Genomic DNA, 22,558 nt, shown 5'->3' on the forward strand with positions numbered 1-22,558 from the left:
GGGCTCATTGCCTGGATGGCTGTTCTAGCTTGAATGTGTCTCCCACAGCCGGCGTGTTCTGAGGGATGGGGGGCAGCTGGTTCAGGAAAGGGTAGGACAGGAGCAGGTCTGAGCTGTTGCCTGAGGTTAGCTCAGAGGGATAAAACTCCTGCACAGTAAAGGAGTTCTCAGCAGAGGTTAGCAGGTCCCCTGTCAAGATAGCTTCAAGAATTCTTTCTTCAAAATGGCTTGAGCAAAAGCATATCTGGGAGCCAGATGAATTGAGGCCTTTCCCTAGCCTGAACTCTTGGTCTTGTAGGGGTTGGTTCACTCTCTTGTGCCATTTCAACAAGAGGGACGCTCCTTCATGCATCACCGGGGAGTCCCTGCACAGAACCTACCCATTCGTGGCTGCCCATTCTCACCGCCTTCTCCTGAAGGATTCTTTTGAGTTCCTTTCCTGGGCTCTTGCAGCCCGTTGGAGTACATGTTTGCAAACCTGCACCCTACCATCCCCAAGTTCTTCAGAGGCAGGCTTTAGTCTGTTCAACTTTGTTTGCCGGTGCCCAACTCAGTGGCATGCAGGGTGGACAAGTTGTTCTCAAACACTCCCTGTGGCTCGGTTGCCTGAGGTGAGATGATATTTACAATGCCAATGCCGGGCCCCATGCCCAGAGATTCTGACTCAACTGACCTGAGGTCTGGACATGGGCCGTCTAAGCTCCCCAGGTGATTCAAGTGTGCAGCCATGACAGAGGCCCAAAGGAAACCATCAATGAATCAACAAGGTGGCTCTGACCAAGTGACACCTCCTTTTTTATTTCTTTTTCTGGTGGTGAGGAAGCAGATTCTCAACATCTATTCATCCTCAGCATTTACCCATGGTTAATACCATTTATTTGAGCCATACAACTCTTGGAGAACCAAGTTCTGGAGGGAGAGCTATTGGCAGGCATGTCTGGAACTGCACTGAAGAACTCACTTAGTCTTATGAAATCCCTGTCTGCAACAGACTGCGTGCTCTCATTCTCCTCCAGCTCTACTCTGTACCTGCCACTGTTTACTACACTGTAGATGCCGGCTCCCAAACTTGGTACTTGTCAGAATCCCCCACTCCAGTAGTTACAAATCAGACCTTTTGAGGGGTCAGATGTCAGAGGCGGGTGTGTGTGTGTGTGTGTGCATGCACGTGTATGTGTGTATTTAAAGCCTCCTCAGTGATTCTTCTTAAGCATTTGCAGAGTGGGACCTGCTGTCCCAGGTCATCTCAGCCAGTCAGTCAATGTTGCTCAAAACTCTGGGGGGTGCTCTCCCCTGAGGGACTCTGAGTCCTTGTGGAAAGAGCTGTGGCAAGTCCTAAAGGGCTGTGTGTGAGGGTCTGGTGGGTGGGGGGCAGACAGCCCTGGGGGGAACATACATGTGGACAAGGTGTTTTGTGCCAAATTGTAACACACCCAAGAAGACTGAATAGAGCCTCATCCAGGGCAAAGATGATGAGTAAGATCTGATCCGAAAGCAATTGTTGAGGTCCAGTCCCACATGCAGCATACTAAAGCTGTGGGACTTCAGAGGAAGAGACAGTCTGGGACTTTGGATTAGTAACATGATGTGAGCGGAGGAAGTTAAAGCTTTGTCTCCTTCTTCCCATGTCATCTACATAGGAAAACTAGAGACAAGGACCTAGAAATAGGAGATGAAGCAGATTTGAAAAGCCACCAGAGCTCTGAGAGGAGTGGTGCCCATTCCCTGTCACACCGTCACCATTCTCACCTGTGGCGGACTGCAGCACCCAAAGCTCAACCAGCTGCAGTCTGTCACCAACATGAAGTTGCTCCTAGAGCACTCTGTTCCTTTAAAAACGATAAAATAGTACAAGCACGCAGGAGTATAGAGAATATTGTCCCTATGTCTCCATATTTGCTTCAGCTGATGTTTTAAAAGACTAGAACAGTGTTAACCCTCACCTATGCCATTTCCTGCCCTCTCCCTGCTCTTCTGAAATTGGTATTTATGTTTCCCATGTATGTTTTTATACTTTTACTATACATGTAAGTATCCACACATAATAGATGATACGGTTTTGCAAGCTCTCAAACTTTATATAAATGGTGTCATACTGTATCCTTTGCATGTTTTTCATTCACTGTTGTGTTTGAGGTTTATCCCTGTTGATACAAGATCAACTTCATTATTATTTATTTATTCATTCTTTTTCTGATGGGTGCTAAGATTGTGTCCCATTTTTTACTGTTAGAAATAATGCTACAACATTATTTACAATGTATGTTCTGTAGCCATGTCCTTAAACACAGGTGTTCCACTCTCTGTGATCATCGCAGCTCTCAGACCTGCTCCTCGCCTGGACTAGGCTCTGCTCTGGGGTCACCCTTCCTCAGCATGGCAACTTGGCTCTTGAAGACCAAGTTGCACTTGAAGATCAGGTCTTACTCACCAGAATTCTCCCTGGATCATCCTTGTCAGGGACTCCTACCCCACCTTGCCACCCACACCCGGCCCCTCCTAAAGGGAATGTTCTTTGGCAGGAACGAAGGGCATATGTTAGGTCATAGGGTGAGGAGACTTTGTGTGAGTGCTCAATATTAACTGGAACTCAGAGGAGGCTCGGTTCCCATTGGGGAGGAGAAATGGGAGAGTTTTCTTGGTGAAGGGACAGCAAGAGCCAGCATAGGCAAAGGAACGTGACAGTGTCAGGAGAGGACCAGGCAAAGAGCTGGCCAGCAGATAGAAGCTGAGTGCTGCTGGAGAGTAGAAGGCTGGATTAGTAACATGATGTGAACTGAGGAAGTTAAAGGTTTGTGTCCTCCACCACATTACTGCATTTCAGCTTTGTAGAAGGAAGTGGCAGGTTGGGCAGTGCCAGTGGCAGGGGTGATGGTGGCCTGGAGACCCCTGAGGAGCAGAAACAGTGGCTTACTCCTGTGCTTCTGTGGTCTGTTTCTTCACATTTCCCCATCCATCAAGTGTTGAGGCTCGGTGGAGTTGAGCTTCCTTTTCCTTCCATCACTCACATCCCACTTCCCATCACCTGCTTCCAAGCAAGAGAACTCCAGGTTACTGGCCTCCGGCAGCAGCCCAGCTGTTACCAGTAAACTGGAAGCTGACGTCACTAACAAGCATTCAGGGAGCACCAAGAAGCAGACCAGAGGTCTCCTAAGCTTGACTCCTCTTCGGCATGAGACTAAGGAAGCTCCCCAAGTTCCAGTCAGAGGTGCGGTAGACCAGCTTTGTGTGTGTGTGTGTGTGTGTGTGTGTGTGTGTGTGTGTGTGAGAGAGAGAGAGAGAGAGAGAGAGAGGGGAAGGTAGGTGGAGTTAGGGAGCTTTCAGCTTGGCTGGCCTTTGTGATTTCAAGTGAGCCTCTGCTGGGAGAAACAGGTTTGTTGTTACTGAAAGAACAAGTAGTTTGGGTCCCAAGTTTCCTTTTGCCTTATTTGACAGCTCATAAAACTCAGCAGCAAATCTGAACTTCCAGCTCCATGGCTTGGAGGAAGAAGCCTAGGAATAGTTATCAACTCCTTCCCCTGTCCTTGGCTTGACCTCCCTCCCTCCCTCCTTCTCACCACACCAGTTGGAAATCATGAAGACAATCTGTTCCCAAGAGCAAGGGTGGAGGGCGGAAGGCTGGCTGGGCTGATGGGACCAACGCTTGTCAGAAATAAACAGGCTCATGCGACAGTGAAGACAGAGCAGAGGGAAACAGCTTTTGGCTTCATGCTTTGACAAAGTGCCCTGAGACTTTGTGTGCATGTGTGTGTGTATTTCTGTTTGGTAAATCCTGGAAGGCCAGTGCGTGGGAGAATCCATATGTTTTCAGCCTCCAAAATGTGCCAGGTAGTTATAGTTGACAGTGGGGTATGTGAGAAACTATATGGTACTGGCCTCATTCTTCATGCTGCCACTCTGGCCTTTGACCTTGGAGTGCGGAATTCCTTAAATTCACACATTCCTGAGCCCCTCTGTGGGTGACCCAGGCCCTGGCATACACTGTGCAATTAACAAATGTCAGCTGAATGAGTAGAATGAATAAACAAAAAAGAGTCATTGTGTAACAGAAGGTTGTTCATTAAGCACTTCCTGTGGGATCTCCTCAAGTGAAACTCATGAGAAAACGATTGTTTTTAGTAGGCTCCGGAAGGTTAAATGACTTGTCCAAGGTCTCATAGACAGGACCGTGTGTGTGCACATGGCGTGTATGTGCGTGTCTGTGTGTGGTGGGGAGTGAGCAGGAGAGAAGGTTCATGGTGTTATTTTATGCATTGCCCATTCTTGCACCTTCATCAAGTCTGAATTTGTGAATTTGCTGAGGCTGATAGGACAGTGTGGGCTGTCCCTGGAAGTTGGAGGAGGTGACAACAAGGTTGGGGGCCTTCCATGTGGGTGCCTGCTGTACCACATATCCAGTAAAAACAGAACATTTACGAATGGTAAGAGAAGCCCTTATGTACATGAAATAGGGAAGACAAAAGAGAGGAGGGACAAGGACACCAACAGGGTCTTTTGCAGATATTTACAATGGCCTCCTCCATGAGAAAGGAAAGAAGAAAGACATAAAAGAGAACAAAGCCAGGCCAATTTTTAAAAATTATTTAATAGAAAGTCCAATGTCAAAATGTAACAATAAACAAAAATACACATGTATAAATATGTATATATAATTAGACCTGTACACTTTCTCAGACCCTTTTCAAAATGGAATAGAATCATCATTACATCTTGGTGGTCAAATCAAAAATAATATTCAAGCGACATGGGCCCACTGCTACGTGGGGGGTAGTACTGCTGGAGCACTTCGAGGGTTCAAAGAATTCCAATCAGGAGAGAGCTGGGGATATTGCCAGTGTCCTTTTCTGGAGACCCAGAGAGGGAAGATGAACAATCGCATGGCTCTGTCCAGTGTACCTGACCGTTGCTTAGCACCTGTAGCCACTACTGTCTAGGGACAGCTCTCCTTTAGGGTTCTGAATTATTTACATTTATGTTGTTTGTGAGTGAGTTTTCTTGCCTCATCTCCCAGATTTGAAGTTCCTGGAGATTCTGCCTTAGGACTTTCTTATTCTGCAGGCCAAATGTTGCACAGTGGTTTGGGATGCTATTTAGGTGTGCTGATTTGCACTAAAGCAAGGGTGTTCAAAGTGGGGTGTGCACATACCAGGAGGTACCCAAGGTCCCCCTCAGGAGTTCAGAGAGAAAATGCCAGAGCCTCTGTTTATATTTTGTGTCTTATTCATTTAAAGTTTCTATGCTGTATACTTTTTATAATGTGCCTAATATAGTAGTACAAAAGTAAAGGGAAATATGCTTTAAATAATAAACATAAGAGAGACAGTGCATCTCACGAAGTTTTTGCTCACAGGCATGTGTAATTGAAACAGATGGGGGCCCACTGCTTTGCAGAATTCATGTGCAGGCAGAGTGGTTACGGAGGCCACCCTTCCGGGCTCCCACACTCACCTGAGGAAGCTTCTGCAGGTGTTCAGAAGAGCAGTGCCCCAAGATACCTCCCAGACCTGATTGAGAGGTGATGCCTTGTAATCTTGATGCTAGATTTTCCTTGAATATAAGGCCATGTTCCTAAATAAAATGCAAATACCCTTGGGAAGGGCAAATATGCAGCCATAAACAACTGGCATGGAGGCATTTTGATCCCTTTCTGGCAATGAGGTGGAGGTGAGTGGGAAGTGGGCCAGGGCAGAAAATGGGGAGAGGTACCCTAAGGCAAACTTGGCTTATATTCCATGAACACATGGCCCTAAGGGGACCTTCCAGGGGCTCTAGTTTTTAAATAGGTGAATGTGAGGCCAAATGTTTGTTGGTTTCCAGCATCAGGATTACTGCTGGACAAATTCTAATCTAAACACCTGGGCCTGTGGAATATCCGAGTGGGAATCGCTAGCCTCAGAATTACAAATTCCTCAGTGAAGAGCAAGAGGAAGATCTGGAAAAAGTGGGTGTTTGAGCTAACACCTTTCCAAGGGTCCAGAAAGCTGGCATTGCTGTTGAGTACACCAGGAGGGCACGGGTGGGGGTTTTGCAAAAAAGGTCAGCCCCAAGGTGCAGCAAGGCCCAGTGCCCCTTAGCTAGGAAAACTGCCTTCAGCCCCAACTCCTCCAGCCTCTCAGGGGAACTGTCTTCTGAGCTTTTTCTTGAGTTTCTGGAAACAGTGTTGGCTTATAGCTGGTATTCTGATGCATCTGATTCTTTTCCTTTCTCCTAAACATTTTTCTAATTATTTTTCTGGGGGTGGGGAGGGGGAGAAAAAAACCCAATGCTCTAAACTCTGAGGTTATTTGGAAAACCTAAAAGGCACTGCGAGTTGTCTCCATAGAGAGATTCCGCTTGTCTCCGAGCCTTCCCTGACTCATACCTGCAGAGCTCCCAGCACTGGCAGCCTCCAGGTACCCACGAGGTCTTCCCTCCACAGCTGTCTAGGCCTATGGGTATTTTCCACTTGCATACAATTTGTCTGTGCTTTTCACAAATCTCCTTTCTTTGGCAGGACTTGGGTGTGTATTTGGGACCCAGCAGAGGCTTGGCCACCAGGTGTATGTGACCTAATCCATGGGAAGGCTGTCCAAGAGAGCTGCCTTTAGTTAGGATCACACACTAGACAGGGAAGCCCTCTGCTGCTTCCCGTATATTTATTTTAGGGTGCATTCTCATCCCTGGGTCTAGGCCAGCCTGGTCCCAAAAGGTATTCTTAGCCTTAGTGGCTCTAAAGAAGGTCATGCTGACCCAGAGCTGTCCCCTTTATGTCTCCAAACCAGATCCGGCCCAGGTTAAAGTCCTTGAATTCAAATAGCTTTTGGCAGAGGAAGAGGAGTTGGGGCTGGGTAAGGGACAGAGGACACCCTGGGATGAATCATCTCAGCAAGCACCCCTGCACTGCCGCAGTGAGGAGGGAAACCTCGGCCCTGATTGTGACCACATCTTACCTGTCTGGAGGACCTCAGCAGTGGGCTGCAGAGGACACAGCACCACCTAAAGCTCTTATTTATGCTCCCTGAATCCCCAGCAAAGCCCCAGGAACCCTCTGTGGCTAGCCGGGCTCACTGCCCCGTCCACATCCCTTGCTCTTCTCTCTCCCTCTACAAGTCCAAGCTCCAGCCTCTGTACTGCAGGCCGGCCCTGGACAGTCCACACTGGCCCTCCTCTGGGCTGAGTCCTATGCTGTCCTCTCAGCCTGAAAGTCCTTTAGTAACACTCTCCCTCAGTCCTCTGACACATCCGGGCTTTGATGTCACCTCTTTCAGGAAGCCCCTGATTGCCAAAACTGGGCTGGCTGCCACAGTGAGATGCTCCACAGCACTCAGGACTGTCCTCTGTAGGGTTACTTCCATGCTGCCTCCCTCGTTATGGCTAGGTTCCTTGAAGGTGGATTTAGTTCAGCTGTGCTTTGTGGCAATTAGCACAGTGCCTGGAGTGTACCAGGGGCTCCAGAAATACATAAGTTCAATGAATGAATCATCAAGACTGGAAAGGCAATGCTAAAAATGCTATACCTGGGTCAACCTAGATGAAGGGACCCCAACTCCACACACTGGGGTTAGAGCATCCTAGTGGAGCTGCTGAAATGCCACAGTCAAGTCCACATGGATGAGGGGGACGGTGTGTGAGACATGTGGTGGTTGTATGTGGCTGGACCAGGCACAGGCCGTTAGGGATGTGTCCATTATGTGTGTAAGGCCGGGAAAGGATGTCAGCCACAACACCCCGGCTAGCAGCCCAGACGAGTCAAGCAGATGTAGTAGGGCATCCAGGCACAGATGGGGCACCAAGCGAGATGAGTAGCAGACCTCGATTCTCCCATGTGAGTTGAACTCAAACTTTCTCAAGAGTGATGGCTGGTTTTTCCTGTTTCAGTATCCCTATAGTTATACCATTACTTTCCTAGACATTATCTTGGAGATTACAGAAAGGCAAAATCCAGCTCTTTCTTGAAGTATTTCAATGATAAGAGTAAATTTCCTTTCTCCATGTATCTCTCTGTATATGTATGTATGCGTGTGTATGTGTATGTGTGTTAAGAAAATGGATCCGAATCTAAAGTTCTAATAAGGCAGCTGCCTGGATCTATTCCAGGAAAAGAGTAATTTTATGAATTTGCATCTTGGTTTGAATGGAAAAACTGGCTTGAAATCTATTGCAAAACTTCCTTTGCTTGCTTGCCTGTCAAGAGAGCACAGTCTCTGAAGGTCTAGACTGAAATGCCAGGACACAGGGGCTATTCTCTCCCTTTAGAGTCAATGCCAAGAGGTCCCCCTAACATTCTAGAATTATTTTCAACCCTAGAGACCCTAAGGGACTTCTGCCTGAGTTTATGGTGTTCTTTATACTGCCTCTAAGTCTTACTCAATCAAATTCAAAGCCTTGGGCTAAAAATGGAAGCAAAGAAGGGCGAAATCAGGGTAGAGAGGGCAGACACTATCAGAATGAAGCCTTCAGTTTAGAGGTGAATCTTCCCGAAATATAGCAATTTCTGTGGTTCCCAAGTTATAAGGGCCATTTCCCACATCATCTTGAAGGGACGTGACAGCTGCCAGGTTAGAAAGAAGCAGGATCTCGGGGGCCTGATTTCAAAGGAAAACTGGACATGACAGCCCCTTTACACAAGGACATTCTTTTGGTTCCTTTGAGCCAAGTAAGTAAAGGTGGGAGCGGGTCCCCTCTAGGCAGCACCTTTAACAGTTGCTATGGAGACGTGAGTCATCTTTAGAGGATGTGATTCAAGAAGCAAGAAGAGGAACTCTGAGGAGTTCTTTGGCTCTTCCGACCTTGGAACAAGTTATTTAAATGTCTATCCCAGTCATTACATGACTATCTAAAACATGTAAGGTCTTGAAAGAGATTCGCATCTAGTTTCAGTGCTTAAATGGACCTGGAAGATGCAGATCCCCAGTCCAAAGATGAAAAAGAGACATCAAATCCTAGCCCACAAGAAAGGATTTCAATACAAGTCAGTGGTCCAGGCATTGCCTTTCCTCCATGCTTGGAGATCAGATTGTCCCAGACCCCCATGAAGGTGAAGACTTTTAACCTTAAAAAGATACAGCTTGTGATGAAACAACAAGCCTTGGGAACCCAGGAAAGAAATCACAGCACTCGAAAGCCTGTTCTGGTTGCATCTGGTATCTAACTGCAGAAATACCAGGTTCCTTTTCCAGATGCTAGAAGTATTACAAGGGGAGAAATGTGTGCCTAAATTCCCAAAGCCTTTTCCTCAGGGCACTGAAGTCCTCCTGTTAGCCAATGGCCTCTCCTGGTGTGTGTGCAGCTCAGATAGGGGAGGCCAAATAAAACACTCCCCATGAGGAAACCAAGCTGGTGAGAAGCCAGAGAGAGATTCTGGAAGGCAGGTGCCCACAGGGGTTGTTTTCACAGTGTTGCGAAGGGCATAGTCATAATAAAAAGAATTTGAAAAATACTTGAATGACATCTTTCCTTCTTTCAACATGGGCATTTATGTTGGATAGATGCATTCCACACTTAAGATCTATTATTTAGAACGTGGGGGTAATGGATCCACTTCACAGGATTATCATGAGGATGACATAAAACAATTATAAAATGCCTAGCACAGTATCTGGCACAGAGTGAGTATAAATGACAAATATTAGCTCCTTTTTCCTCTTCTCCCAAGATTAGATTCCAGATAAGGTACAAGAGTCTCCTGAAAAACATGGCATAGCTTGTGAGTCCAAAGGTTTGTCCCAGAGGTATTCACTCATAAGCCTCATCTTTACCATACTTTTTTGACCCCTTTCCAGAGACACACAAAAAGGTGACTGCTGAAGTCAAGGATACTATTCCCCCCTTGGAAAAATACATCCATTCACTGGCAAAAGGCAATTCATAGACCTCGTTCATGAAATTCCAAAAGGTTTATTGCAGGCACATGTGAGTGTGACAGCCGACTGCCTAACCCAGCTCCTTACAGGCACACTGGAGTCCAGGCATCCACCCACGACACCATGAGGCCAAAGTTCCTGCTTCGAGCCACCTTTTTATTATGCCCCTAAATACACATTCCCTCCCCACCAATCAAGCCTTATTATTTTTTTGTTGGGGTTTTAAACAACAAAAAGTCCAATCTCTGAGAGGTACGAAGACATAAAGCTCTGAGAATGCCTTCCGGCAGGGAAGTGTGGAAGGCAGATCTTATGTAAAATTATAGTGTGCAATCTAATATCCTTTTCCTTTAGGGGAGGCAGGAAGGAGAGAACTTTAGATACCAATTATTTTGCCTTTCACAAAGAATGTATCAGAGTCCCGAAGTCTAAGATTCCAACTCAGTATTTTCTTGGATTAAGAATTTGAAAATATTTCTTCCTTTAAAACTCAACATGTTTAACGATGTTTCTTTTCTATGACTAGTAGAGATAGAACACTCTTAAATTCTTGCCCAGTGTCAAAGCAGGACTTGTAATCCACATGCCAACCTGCTTCACAGGCCATGAGGTAAAGTTTGTAAGAGGTTATCATCTCTTTTTTTAGCAGGCTTATGGAAGAGTCTTGCCCTAAGAGAAAAACAGGGATGAGGCTGGGAAGAGGATAAAGTTATAGCAGGATAAAGTTATAGAAGATAACAAAGCAGGATTACGTCACATGGGACCAAGAAGGGGGCTGCATCATCCCTGGACCTGCTCCTGGGGGCTGTCGGATTGTGGGCGTGGCCGCTTTAGATGCCCAGGTGAGCCCTGACACAGAGATGCTTCCTCACATTACAGTGAGGAGAGGATGGGGCCAGTACCAAGACTGAAGAACCAGCACTCCTCCTGGGTCCGTCTTTGCTAAGTTGAGTCATCCCAGCCCAGGCTCAGATCGTGGGCACTGTGGACGGAGAGAGACCTGTCTTCCAGCAGGCTTCTGTGTGCGTGGCTGCTGCAGTTTCTGAGGGCTGACCTATTTTCTCATCTCTGGACTTTATACCTTCTTTGTCCCTAAATAGACCACAACACCACTCTGTGTTCTCTGCAAGCCTGGGGCTAGGAAGCATCGCTGAGGTAAAGGCCTTTTTTAAGGTTCTCTGCCAATAACAAACACATCTTCAATTATGAGAGCAGTACTCCATGATCCTGAATCTCTGCCAACCAAAAGAGAGCTGTGCACACACTGCTGAACTTTTACAACTCTACAACTCAGAGGACATAAGGCGTGTGTAAGCCAGCTGTAAATCTCGTTGACAGTCTTGCCCCACCCACTGGCCACTAGGCAGCTGGATTTCCAATTTCACCCCGGACACGGCCAGCCTATCAACCCTCTCTGCTTAGTGCTCTCAGTTCATTTCTCATCATTTTTCTACCTCCACTCACCAGGCCACTTACCCTCCCTTCCTCCTTCCAGCTTCCTGAGCCCCACAGAGATAACAACTAGCAGAGTGCGCCAGCACGTACACTGGATTATTCTTTTCATTGTGTCTGAGCCAATCTGCTTAATGTTCAGATACACATGGGGAAAAAAAGGGAAAATATTTTTGCTTTAGATCCTTTCAGAAGGCATAAAAAAATAAAGTACAAACACGAATCACTTGACAATTTTATGATTAAAACCAACAAATGGAAAACACACAGTGTTGGGTGTTGCTGACATAATCAAGCATTTCATGCGGACCCACTCAACCACTCCATTTCTTGGATCTATTTCTGGATGTACCAAATGTGTCTGAAGATGAACTCACTTTTGCACATCAAAGATGTATCCAGTGTTAAACACCGGCGCCAGAACCCGGGTGAAAAGCTGCTGGTTCAGGGCAACACCGCTTCCAGCTTTATTAAACACACAAAAGTCAGGTTCCCAAGAAACGCTTGGATCTATGCACATGTGTAACATGTCAAAAATGTTAAATGTGACCATGAGAAAAATGACATGAGCATGTTTCATCTTTGGGTAGTGGGTGGTGGTTTTCTGGGAAGACACTGTCTGAGACACCGAGTAGAGAAGTCAAATGGAAGACGTTTAGCATGTGCTTAATTCTTGCTTGATAAGAACAAGAAATCCCGGAAAAGGTCACCCACAGAACAGTGAGCAAAGTCCCCAGTGAACAAGTTTGAGGTGGGGCTTATCAGTTCGTTTACAGTTGTGGAAAACTGTTTTAGTCACTTGGCCAAAAACCATATGAGGGGAGGCAACCTGAAACCCTAGACTACTTGACTCTCCCTGCATTTTTCTGCTTGAAGCAGGATAAAAAGCCTAAAATTTTGGCTGCATCTCTATTTATGTAACAGCCACAGCTGCTCCCCAAAATAGCTGCTGTTGGCCAAAACAATTATGGGATTTTGTTGCTAATATGTGAATCTGTTGTCCATAACACTCTGCTAAGTTTCCTTCCCTTCCCTTTTGCCGTCCCAGGTCTAAAAGGAGATAGGGAATCTCACTATTCGCACATCAATGGTGCCATCAGTTACGTGGATAGATTTTAAAATCGAGGCTCATCTTTTCGGCAAGAGCAAATTGACACAGAACATCTTAACTCTCCACCTTCTGCGGGTGGCAGTGCAGCTAATATTGAGGGCCTTCAAAGTCACAACCCCAAAAGAGAGAAACATAACAGTGCTCCTGTGTTTTTGTGGGACAAACCCAGACCCGGACTGCTGGCGTGGCATTTAATAGGATGCCCTCCCCTGAAAGTAACAAAGAGAACCCTCGTCAAAGCTATCGAACACATTAAAAAAATACAAAAGTTATTTTCTCCGTTTGATTGCTATTTACTTGTGACAATATTTGTTAAAAATATCGCTTCTGTCTTTGAGAAGAGATCATTCTCTTCATATAGTATGGAAAAATAAACTCTGCTGAACACTCAGTCAACATTCCCCATCATTGCCAGGGGCTTTTGGCTTTCACATCTCCAAATATCATTATCAGCATAAAAGTATGTTTTTGAGTAGGCAAACACTTTTCCTATGTCTAGTGTGCTGAAAGTAAGAGAAAAAGGAAGTGGCAAGTCTCATGTAGCCTTTTGAAGGGGGAGAGTTACGAAACAGGATGGTTTATTTGCTAACAAAATGAAAGGTAACAAGGTGGTTTCAGGCCCTCCTAAAAAGTCATAGGATGTCCCCTCACCTCTTCAGACCACTTTCAGCCTTGCTAATAATGCTTGGTAGGTTCTTAATGGAAGGGTAGGGAGCCCTTTAGCTAATTATCAGTGTCAATGCAAAGGAGGGCTCAACTTCTGCACCTAGGATCATCTTAAAACACTGAGCTGGATGAATGGGAGAAGACAAGGATCCATAAAAACAGTAAAATGTTTATTTTCTTAGAAAAAAAAGAAGTGAGGAAGAGGGATTCAAAATGATTGTGATCACACTTCCATCTGCATCTGAGCAAAGCCAATGTTGCAAGCTTAATTCTTGATTAAGATATCTATTAAATCAAACAACCTGCCACTCACTCCTACATCACTTCCAGGAGTCACATCACAGCATGCTTTTAATTGATAATAGCTTCTCTACTTCTTCTGAGCAGAGAAACAAGGCTTGGCATAGCAACCATCCCATCTCCAAAGCTCAACACTGCCAGTGAGAAGCAAGGCTCAGTCCATCTCTAGACTGCGTGCGAGAGATGGGGAGGAAGAAGAGAGGGCAGGAGATGCTTGTCTTAGAAGCAGAACCAGTTTAGAAGAGAAGTTTGATATCTGAGTTCACCACTACCTCATCTTATAGAAAATAGGTTGGAGAGCATCTGTAAAACCAACAGTATCTTTAAGGTGAAATTGCAGAATTTTGCTGCATACCTGGACACAAGAGAAGTGAAAAGTTGCAACAAGTTTTAACTAGCAGCAACAAAGAAAGTTCGATAACAGTTTTTTTGTTTGTTTTTAGCAATATTCCTTTGCAAGTTCATTAAGAAACACTGTAATTTAATGGGGCGTACAATATGGAACGATCTTCTTTTGCTATAGTGCTGTTCGCTGAATAGAACCGACCTTTGCAAAGATTTCAACTGGGGTGTAACCTATTTACACAGTAGTAGCTCCTGGTTTGAGTGGTAAAATTGGTGCTATGTGATATCCTCTTCTTCCGAACAGTAATCCCGACCCTTGGAGGGAAAAAGAAAAAAGAGCATGTGAATGAGAAATTCAAAGCAGAGCCTGAAATAGTTACTTGTAATCAATTTTCTCTCAATATATGTCTCCTTGCAACAGAATCCAGGCTTTGTCAGTGATAGCTGGCACAGGGGTAGCTACGTCATAAATACATGTTAGCCAATTTATAAGCTATATCTACTTCAAGGCATGACAGTTTTACCAAGCCCCAAATAAGCCCTTACATTTGGTAAGAATTTATATTATAATAGCCGTATTCAAGAGTTAGCCTTTCACTAAGAAATTACCAAATGGCCAATCCATTCAGGAGATCAATTTCTTATCAGGAAGAATGAACAAGCCACATTCTACAGCTACATCCCCGTGCCTGAAACTCAACATTCTCCAGAGGGCATACAATCCAGGGATGTCTGAGTTTAATTCACTCTAAAACGGATTACAAAAAACAACAAACAAGAATCCTTAAACACGCATAACAGGTCTATGCTTGGTATGTGTGGGATGCGCAAGAAAGGCAAAGAAGCTTCTGATTCATTTGCTAACAAAACAGGTTATCTGAAGCTCTAAGGACTATGTACAATGGTTACCTGTGAACATATTTTATCCTCTCTCCTCTAGGCCATAAACTCAATGAAGATATGATTGGGGCTGGGCTTTAAGGATCCACAGTTAACTGAGCCAGCTTGTCTTGGTCAAAACACATGACTCTCTTGGTCTGTAACCCATCACAGATAGCAAACAACAAAGGCACCTGCCCTGCCTGTGTCCGATGTCATAGATAAGGGTTTTGTAAAAAGTCAGGTGTTATTATTATTTGTTTCCTTCAACTTTTTCTTTTAAAATACACACTACATGTTTCATTTTTTTGGGGGGGGGGAATGTTCTTTTAAAAGCAGAACTTATTTCTAAAAGTACCAATACTTAATGATAATAATAATTTTGCATATAACTATTTCTCAGATGTATTACGTGTTTCTTGGTCACATTATCTATATAACAGAAATGTTTTACATTTTCGTAATATTTAAGCATTATCAAAATGGATTATTTTGTGCCATGTGGCTGGGTGCTAATCTTGACTCTGTGACTTCCTAGCTCTGGGATCCTGGTAAAATTACCTCTCTGTGTCTCAGTTTCTTCATCTGTAAAATGAAGAGAACAAGAGTACCTATTTCACAGAACAGTTGAAGATTAAATGAGTTAATAGTAATAAAGTGATTAAATCATTTATGGCACATACTTTTACACATGATGTATATGTGCCCATGCCCGTGTGTGTTTGGCAAAATACTGCTGGCTGGACACGGTGGCTCACGCCTGTAATCCCACACTTTGGGAGGCCGAGGAGGGTGGATCACCTGAGGTCAGGAATTCCAGGCCAGCCTGGCCAACATGGTGAAACCCCATCTCTACTAAAAACACAAAAACTAGCTGGGCATGGTGGCAGGCACCTGTAGTCCCAGTTATTTGGGAGGCTAAGGCAGGAGAATCGCTTGAACCTGGGAGGCAGAGATTGCAGTGAGCCAAGATCGCACCATTACACTGCAGCCTGGGTAACACAGTCAGACTCTGTCTCAAAACAAAACAAAACAAAACAAACTGCCACACAATGAAGTCTTCAGGCCTGTGGAAGCAGGCAGGGCTGCTCACTCCCATGCCAACTGGCCCCAGATTGCTTGCTCCCTTAGAATGGGATTCACCCCTTAGCATGTTTTGGTTTCCTCCACCATCAGATCGCTAACTCCCACCCCTACCACTTACAGAGTGTCTGAGTCTAGTGTCATCTCTAGGCTTGTTTTACTTGCTGCACAAAACCTCTCCTGAGCAGAGAAGCTGGGTAAGCAGTCTTCCTGACATGAGGAGTGTGTACTTGGCAGTCATCCCATGGGCAGCCTCCCTGGTGACACTGCCCAAGCAGATGCCATCCCTAGCCTTGGCCCAGACCACTCAGGAGACATGCTCTGAGTCACACACTGGAGAGCTAGAAAGAACTTCAAGGTCCCTGGCCACTGGGGGTTTATTTTTTAATCTGGGGAACAAGACACATACAAATGTATCCACACAATGCCATAAATGTCAAATGATGCTCTCCACAGATCCCCAACTCATGAGGCTCAGAGAGGAAACTTACAAATGGACCCAAGTATTCAGGTGCAGAGGAAAGGTAGGGCTCATGGAGTTTTCCTGAAGGTTTTATTAGGAAAGGAAAGTGGACATCACCAGTGTATATATGTACATATACACTGTTGTTTGACAGCACGCAAATTGCTGGGCTTTGGTTTCCTGGGGATAATCACGGTCTCCATCCCATAGGGTTATGGTCAGGATTAAATGGAAAAAAATGTAGTGTCTGGCAAGTAGTCAATAAATGTTAGCTAATGCTACTATTACTACTACTGCTACTATTTTTGTAATTGTTGTTATTATAAACCCTGTGTTTGTTCAGTCCCCCTGGCAGGGGAATAGGGACCTCCTCCCATAGTGGCTGTCAGGTGAGTAAGGACTGTGACCATAAGCTGTCATCTGATTGGTGTCAGGGAACTCTTCCTCCCACCTCAGCCTTGCACTCCAGACAGGCCAGAAACCGATGTACATGAATAAAACTTCTATGGCAGAAACCGAAGTCCCTCTACTACCTATGACTAAATGAGGCCTCAAATCAAAGCAAAGTCTCAGCCAGCCAATGTGGAGTTTAGAGGGTGCTTCATCCATGAGGAAGAACTTGGAAGGAATGGCAGACAGATACACACACACACACACACACACACACACACACGCATGCACAAACACGTGTGCACACACACATACACATGTGTGCACACACAAGCACACACACGTGCACACATGCACACACATGCATACATGAAAGGTGGTGTTCTCATTGTCTTTAATTTGGTAAATGAGTTTCTGGGTTATGCAGTAGAAGGACCATTTCAAACCACAGTAAAGGCTCCCCAACCCCACCTTTTGAGGGACAAATACAATATAAACAAACCTTCTTTGTAAACACAAGACTCTACAACTTTCATTTCCCAAGCATTGGCTACTCTGAAATTATTATCATTACTATACAAAGGAGCAAGAAAACAGCATTAGCTGCTTTGCGGATATTATTTCACATACTATTTATATCAGTCCTACAAGGCAAAGAGTGAAGCCCTGATGCTTGTGGGGGAAGCTCAGAGAAGTGCAAGCCCACAGGGCTGCTCCTTGCCTTTGTTACAACTGCAGTGATTTGATAACTAAATTCAAATTCAATTCAGCTTCATTTTTATTATCACCTGTTTCAGCAGCACTGAGAAGCAACTGCTTTGGTAACAAACTTTGAAATCAAAACACACTGAAAGTAAGATATGGCCGTAAGCCATACGGCCATCCAGTGCCGTTCTAAGAAAGGAGACCTGAGAATGGTGATTACCAGAGGTGATTACCTTGTGCAAAGGATAGTAGGCTTGGAGCGAGGATGAAGAGAGGCTGGTTAAGAAGGAATAAATTCTAGTGTTCAACAGCACAGTAGGGTGACTAGAGTTAATAGTAATATATTGTATATTTCAAAGTAGTGAGAAGATTTGAAATGTTTCCAACACAAAGAAGTAACTCTTTGATGTGATACATATACTAAGTACCCTGATTTGACCATTACACACACATACAGTGTATCAAAATATCACATATACTCTATAAATACGTACGATTACTATATGCCATTTCAAAAATAAATAAGTAAATAAAAAGAAAGGGGATTTGAGAGAATTGTCATTGGAGGGGCCCCATCTCAGCATCACAGGGGACCCCATCTGCACACTGGCCCTACTGGGCAGGACAGGCAGCCTGCTTCTGTAGCATGACTTCATGTCTCATTTAATTTTTAAAGAACTGTGCTAAAAAGAGAACCTGAAGACCTTCAGCTGTCAGAAAGCAGGAAGTGGGAGCCAGGTTTGGGAGATACACAGCACTTCTTTGCTGAAGTATGCCCTTCCCTCTTAAAGGAACTCCAAATGGAAGTCTTTGTCAGGATGCGTTACTCAATTAGAACTGGAGGCTCTTAGTCACAATCCCACCCTTGTGCAAAGGACACACTGAAAGCTGCAGAGAGCAAGATCCCCAGGAGGCCCTCGAAAACTGGAAGAACAGAAACTCCTAGTGATGGTGACAAAGAAGGGTTGTTTGAAAGAACCATGAGTGCCTTCGGGTGCAGACTCAAAAAACCCCAAGGAACCTTTGCCTACCAAAATTTTTCCGAACACACCCTACTCTGTGTAGAGGCTTCCACGTCTTCTTCAGTTATCTGTATTATTATCCTCCTGGAAGTGTAAGTTGATGTCAATGCAGAACACACATTTCTAAGTTTCTAGAGTAAGGGGTTTTTGTTTGCTGAAGTGTCTATAAGAATTAGAAGTATTAAGGAAAGGACATCATCCTAATTTTAAATCCTGCTAGTTTAAAGAGCAACAGCTCAAAGAGTGACTTTAAGAACCTGTTCCTCCAACGTACCTAACATACTTTTCCTCCATAGGTTTAAAATAGACAAATAGTCTAGGCCAGTGGTCCCCAGTCCCCAAGCCATGGACCGCTATTGGTCCATGGCCTGTTAGGAGTTAGGCCACACAGCAGGAGGTGAGCGGCAGGCAAGTGAGTGAAGCTGAGCTCTGCCTCCTGTCAGATCAGCAGCAGCATCAGATTCTCATAGGAGCATGAACCCTACTGTGAACCGTGCATGTGAGGGATCTAGGTTGTGTGCTCCTTATGAGAATCCAATGCCTGATGATCTGTCATTTTCTCCCACCATCCCCAGATGGGACCATCTTGTTGCAGGAAAACAAGCTCAAGGCTCCCACTGATTCTACATTATGGTGAATATGTAATAATAGAAATAAAGTGCACAATAAATGTAATGTGCTTGAATCATCCTGAAACCACCCCCACCGCGCCCCACCCAACTCCTCATCCATGGAAAAATTGTCGTCCACAAAACCAGTCCCTGGTGCCAAAAAGGTTGGGGACTGCTGGTCTAGGCCTTGCCATTCAGTGTCAGGTATGATTCATCATATATGTTTTTAGTATGTTTCTGTAGACATGTATGCATTCAGCCCAATACACACACCCCTCAGACATGTAACAATCAGTGTGAATGAACTAAGTATTCTCCCACCGGAGTAGACTAGATGAAAGTGACTGAGAGGAAGTGTTGAATCTGTTTCTGCATCTGTAAAATGGGGACAATAAAACCTAACTTGCAGAGTTGTGGGAATTAAACATATACATGAAAGTGTTTAGCAAAGCTAGGCACATGGTGGGTGCTTAATAAATTATAGCTCTTATGATGATACTGAAAAATGAGACCAACTGGTCCAACAGGAAATAAAACTGTCTAGGTGAGAAATGGGGCCTACATCTCAATCAGTCAGCTCACATTCAGATCCTCAAACAAGCCAAGTACCAGAGGGCCTCGGTGCTTCTCACTCTGTCCTGGCTGGCTTCTCCTGCTCCCATCTCTTTATTTTTATTTCTTCAGAGAGAGTCTTGCTCTGTCACCCAGGGTGCAGTGCAGTGGCACGATCTCAGCTCACTGCAACGTCCACCTCCCGGGTTCAAGCAATTTTCCTTCCTCAGCCTCCCAAGTAGCTGGGATTTCCCCGTAGTTGCCCTAGGGAGAAATAGTCTCTTCCCTTCTCAGTGGTCCTTCCATTGCACCACCATGTTGCATAGAATTTTAGGCAAAATGTTTGCCTCCCTTACTGAGGGGGAAAACATGTTTCTTGTCAAAATCTTTGTATTTTGGGTACCTAATGTAATCCTCGTGTGGCCCATATCCAAGGGTTGAGAACACTCTGGCTTTGGAGGGAAGCAGTGCCGGGGTGTGGGGGTAGCAGGGTGGAGGCTGTTAAATGGTATTACACAGAAAGTGTCCTGGTACTTTAGTAAGGGAAGAAAACCATCAACGTTTTGCACATCATAATGGAAAATGCAGCCTTTTTAAACAACACAACTGATAATAAGTTTTGAGCAAAACTATGCACACAGAATAGGGCATAGGCCCTGTTACAAGAATAGCTTGGAACTTAGGAGGGGAGCAACAGGACTGCAAAGAGAGGCAACCGAAGTTGATACTAGAATCCCACTGTCCATTATTCTTTATTTGTATTTATTTAAGTACAGTTGTCTCTGCTTACCCATGGGGGATTTGCTCCAAAATCACCAGTGGATGCCTGAAACCTCAGAGAGTACTGAACTCTACATATACTATATTTTTCCTACACATACCTACCTACCTATATAAATTAGGCTCACACCCGTAAGCCCAGCACTTTGGGAGGCCGAGGTGGGGGGATCACTTGAGGTCAGGAATTCGAGACCAGCCTGACCAACATGGTGAAACCCCATCTCTACTAAAAATACAAAAATTAGCTGAGCATGGTGGTGTGTGCCTGTAATCCCAGCTACTCGGGAGGCTGAGACTGCAGATCACTTGAACTCAGGAGGTGGAGGTTGCAGAGAGCCAAGATCGAACCACTGCACTCCAGACTGGGTGACAGAGTGAAACTCTGTCTCCAAAAAAAAGGAAGGAAAAGAAAAAAGAATTAGGCACAGCAAGAGAGTATCAACAATAACAACTAATAATAGAACAATTATAATAATATACTGTAATAAAAGTTATGTGAATGTGTTCTCTCTCTCAAAATATCTTAGTGTACTATACTCACCCTTCTTCTTGTTGACTCTGGGTAACTCAAACAGTGGATAAAGGGGACTACTAATACCCACATAAATCACATGTGGAATCAGGTCCAGTTCTCTTTCCATAACGTTCAGCCAGCTTTTTTTTTTTTTTTTTTGAGATGGAGTCTGGCTCTGTTGCCTAGGCTGGAGTGCAGTGGCACAATCTTGGCTCACTGCAACCTTCGCCTCCCGAGTAGCATGCACCACCACGCCTGGCTAATTTTTGTATTTTTAGCAGAGACAAGGTTTCATCATGTTGGCCAGGCTGGTCTCGAACTCCTGACCTCAGCTGATCCGCCTGCCTTGGCCTCCCAAAGTGCTGGGATTACAGGTGTGAGTCACCACACCCGGCCTCAGCCAGGCATCTTAAACTCTGTCTTTTGCTTTCATCAAAAAGTTCTGATTTAAAAAACCTCACGGGTAGAGCAATGGAGTTAGCAAACAAGTCCGATCAAGACTCTCGGGTTTGTAGAAAGCAAACATGAAGTTTTGTAACAAAGGCTCATGACAGAAGTTCATTTTAATGAGGCTTCTTTCTGTCTGGAAGTGTAAGCTATTATGCTTGTCATAAAGCAGGCTCTTGTTGCTTGGTGACTAGCTGAATGATCACCTGAAGAATTTTTCCTCTGCTCCTTTACCTGTCTGGATGACACTGGGAATCTCTGTTAGTTGCTGGACTGTGCATTATCACTAAACTATATTTCTAATAACACAGTCACTGAGATAATGCCTTTCGTTGATAATTTCCTCATTCAGTAAGGCTTTTAAAAAATTACAAATTTTTTTATTTCAATAGCTTTTGGGGTACAAGTGGTTTTTGGTTACACAATAAATGACACAGTGGTGAATTCTGAGATTTCAGTGCACCCATCACCCAAGCAGTGTACATTGTACCAATATGCAGTTTTTTACTCCACATCCTCCTCCCATCCTCCCTGTTCTGAGTCTCCCAAGTCTATTATATCCTGAGTCTCAGTTTCTTGACTTACTGTTATTCTTCCTTGACAGCCTTTATCCTGTACTGTGGGACTTAACTGCTTTCTGAGTGGCAAAGAGCATCTTGATTAATGAAGCACAATTGCCCCATCTGCATTCTGGTGCATAAATTTAATAGGCATCTCCCTCCTCTGTCCACCTAACACCCTTTATCCCCTAACCCCTTCCTCCATGTTTTACCATCCAGAGGCAACCTCAGATCCAAGTTTCCATAAGAATCTGTATATTTCAGCTCTGTCCTTGAACCAGGACTGCAGGAGCAGATAACCACATTCTACAGCTTGAGCATCTGTGCACGACTATCTAGAACCCAGAATACACAGGAAGAGCATGCTGGAAAAGTGAAAGGAAGGCTATCCCCAGGGGCTGCTGGGCTTCAACCTCCGCCTGCAGGGCTTAGGGCCCTCCTCCTGTAGGAAGCAGGTGCCTTCCACCCCTTTCTCAGGGCTGGACATGTCAGAGCCTCTTTAATCACAGAGCACTTTTCAGCAGCATTTTCGTTTATAGCCAAACAACAAGTCGTAAGAACAGTTTTAAATGCCAAAGACATACTGAAGAAAAGCAAAAAATAATTAGCTGTGCTGTTAAAGTCTCCTCCCCCGGCTTACTTCATTAGAAAAATCAATCGAGGCATTAATGGCTTTCTCCATCTCTAATGAGCTTTATTCTAATTAGACTCACATGTTATTATTTCAGCTGGAAAAAGTCTTGTTTGTAATGAGCAGCGGAGTGTGACAGCCTCTGACTGTTTCTTTGGCCATATATAGGAAAGATCACCATGATAATAACAGCAGTGACAACAAT

At 44.7% G+C, this 22,558-nt stretch overlaps 1 protein-coding gene across 1 annotated transcript in view; it reads right to left on the reverse strand.

Annotated features, from left to right (window-relative positions):
• Nucleotides 1-4,564: 4,564 nt before the first annotated feature.
• CUNH1orf21 (chromosome unknown C1orf21 homolog) overlaps nt 4,565-22,558 on the reverse strand; it is a 254,200-nt gene continuing 236,206 nt past the window's right edge. Inside the window, exon 6 of the mRNA XM_032137430.2 lies at nt 4,565-14,031. Within this exon, the coding sequence (XP_031993321.1) occupies nt 13,993-14,031 (39 nt within the window). The 3' untranslated portion in view covers nt 4,565-13,992. The remainder of the gene's footprint in view (nt 14,032-22,558) is intronic.

The sequence above is a fragment of the Hylobates moloch genome, unplaced genomic scaffold, assembly GCF_009828535.3.
Source record: "Hylobates moloch isolate HMO894 unplaced genomic scaffold, HMol_V3 SCAFFOLD_18, whole genome shotgun sequence".
In the NCBI taxonomy this organism is placed as follows: domain Eukaryota; kingdom Metazoa; phylum Chordata; class Mammalia; order Primates; family Hylobatidae; genus Hylobates; species Hylobates moloch.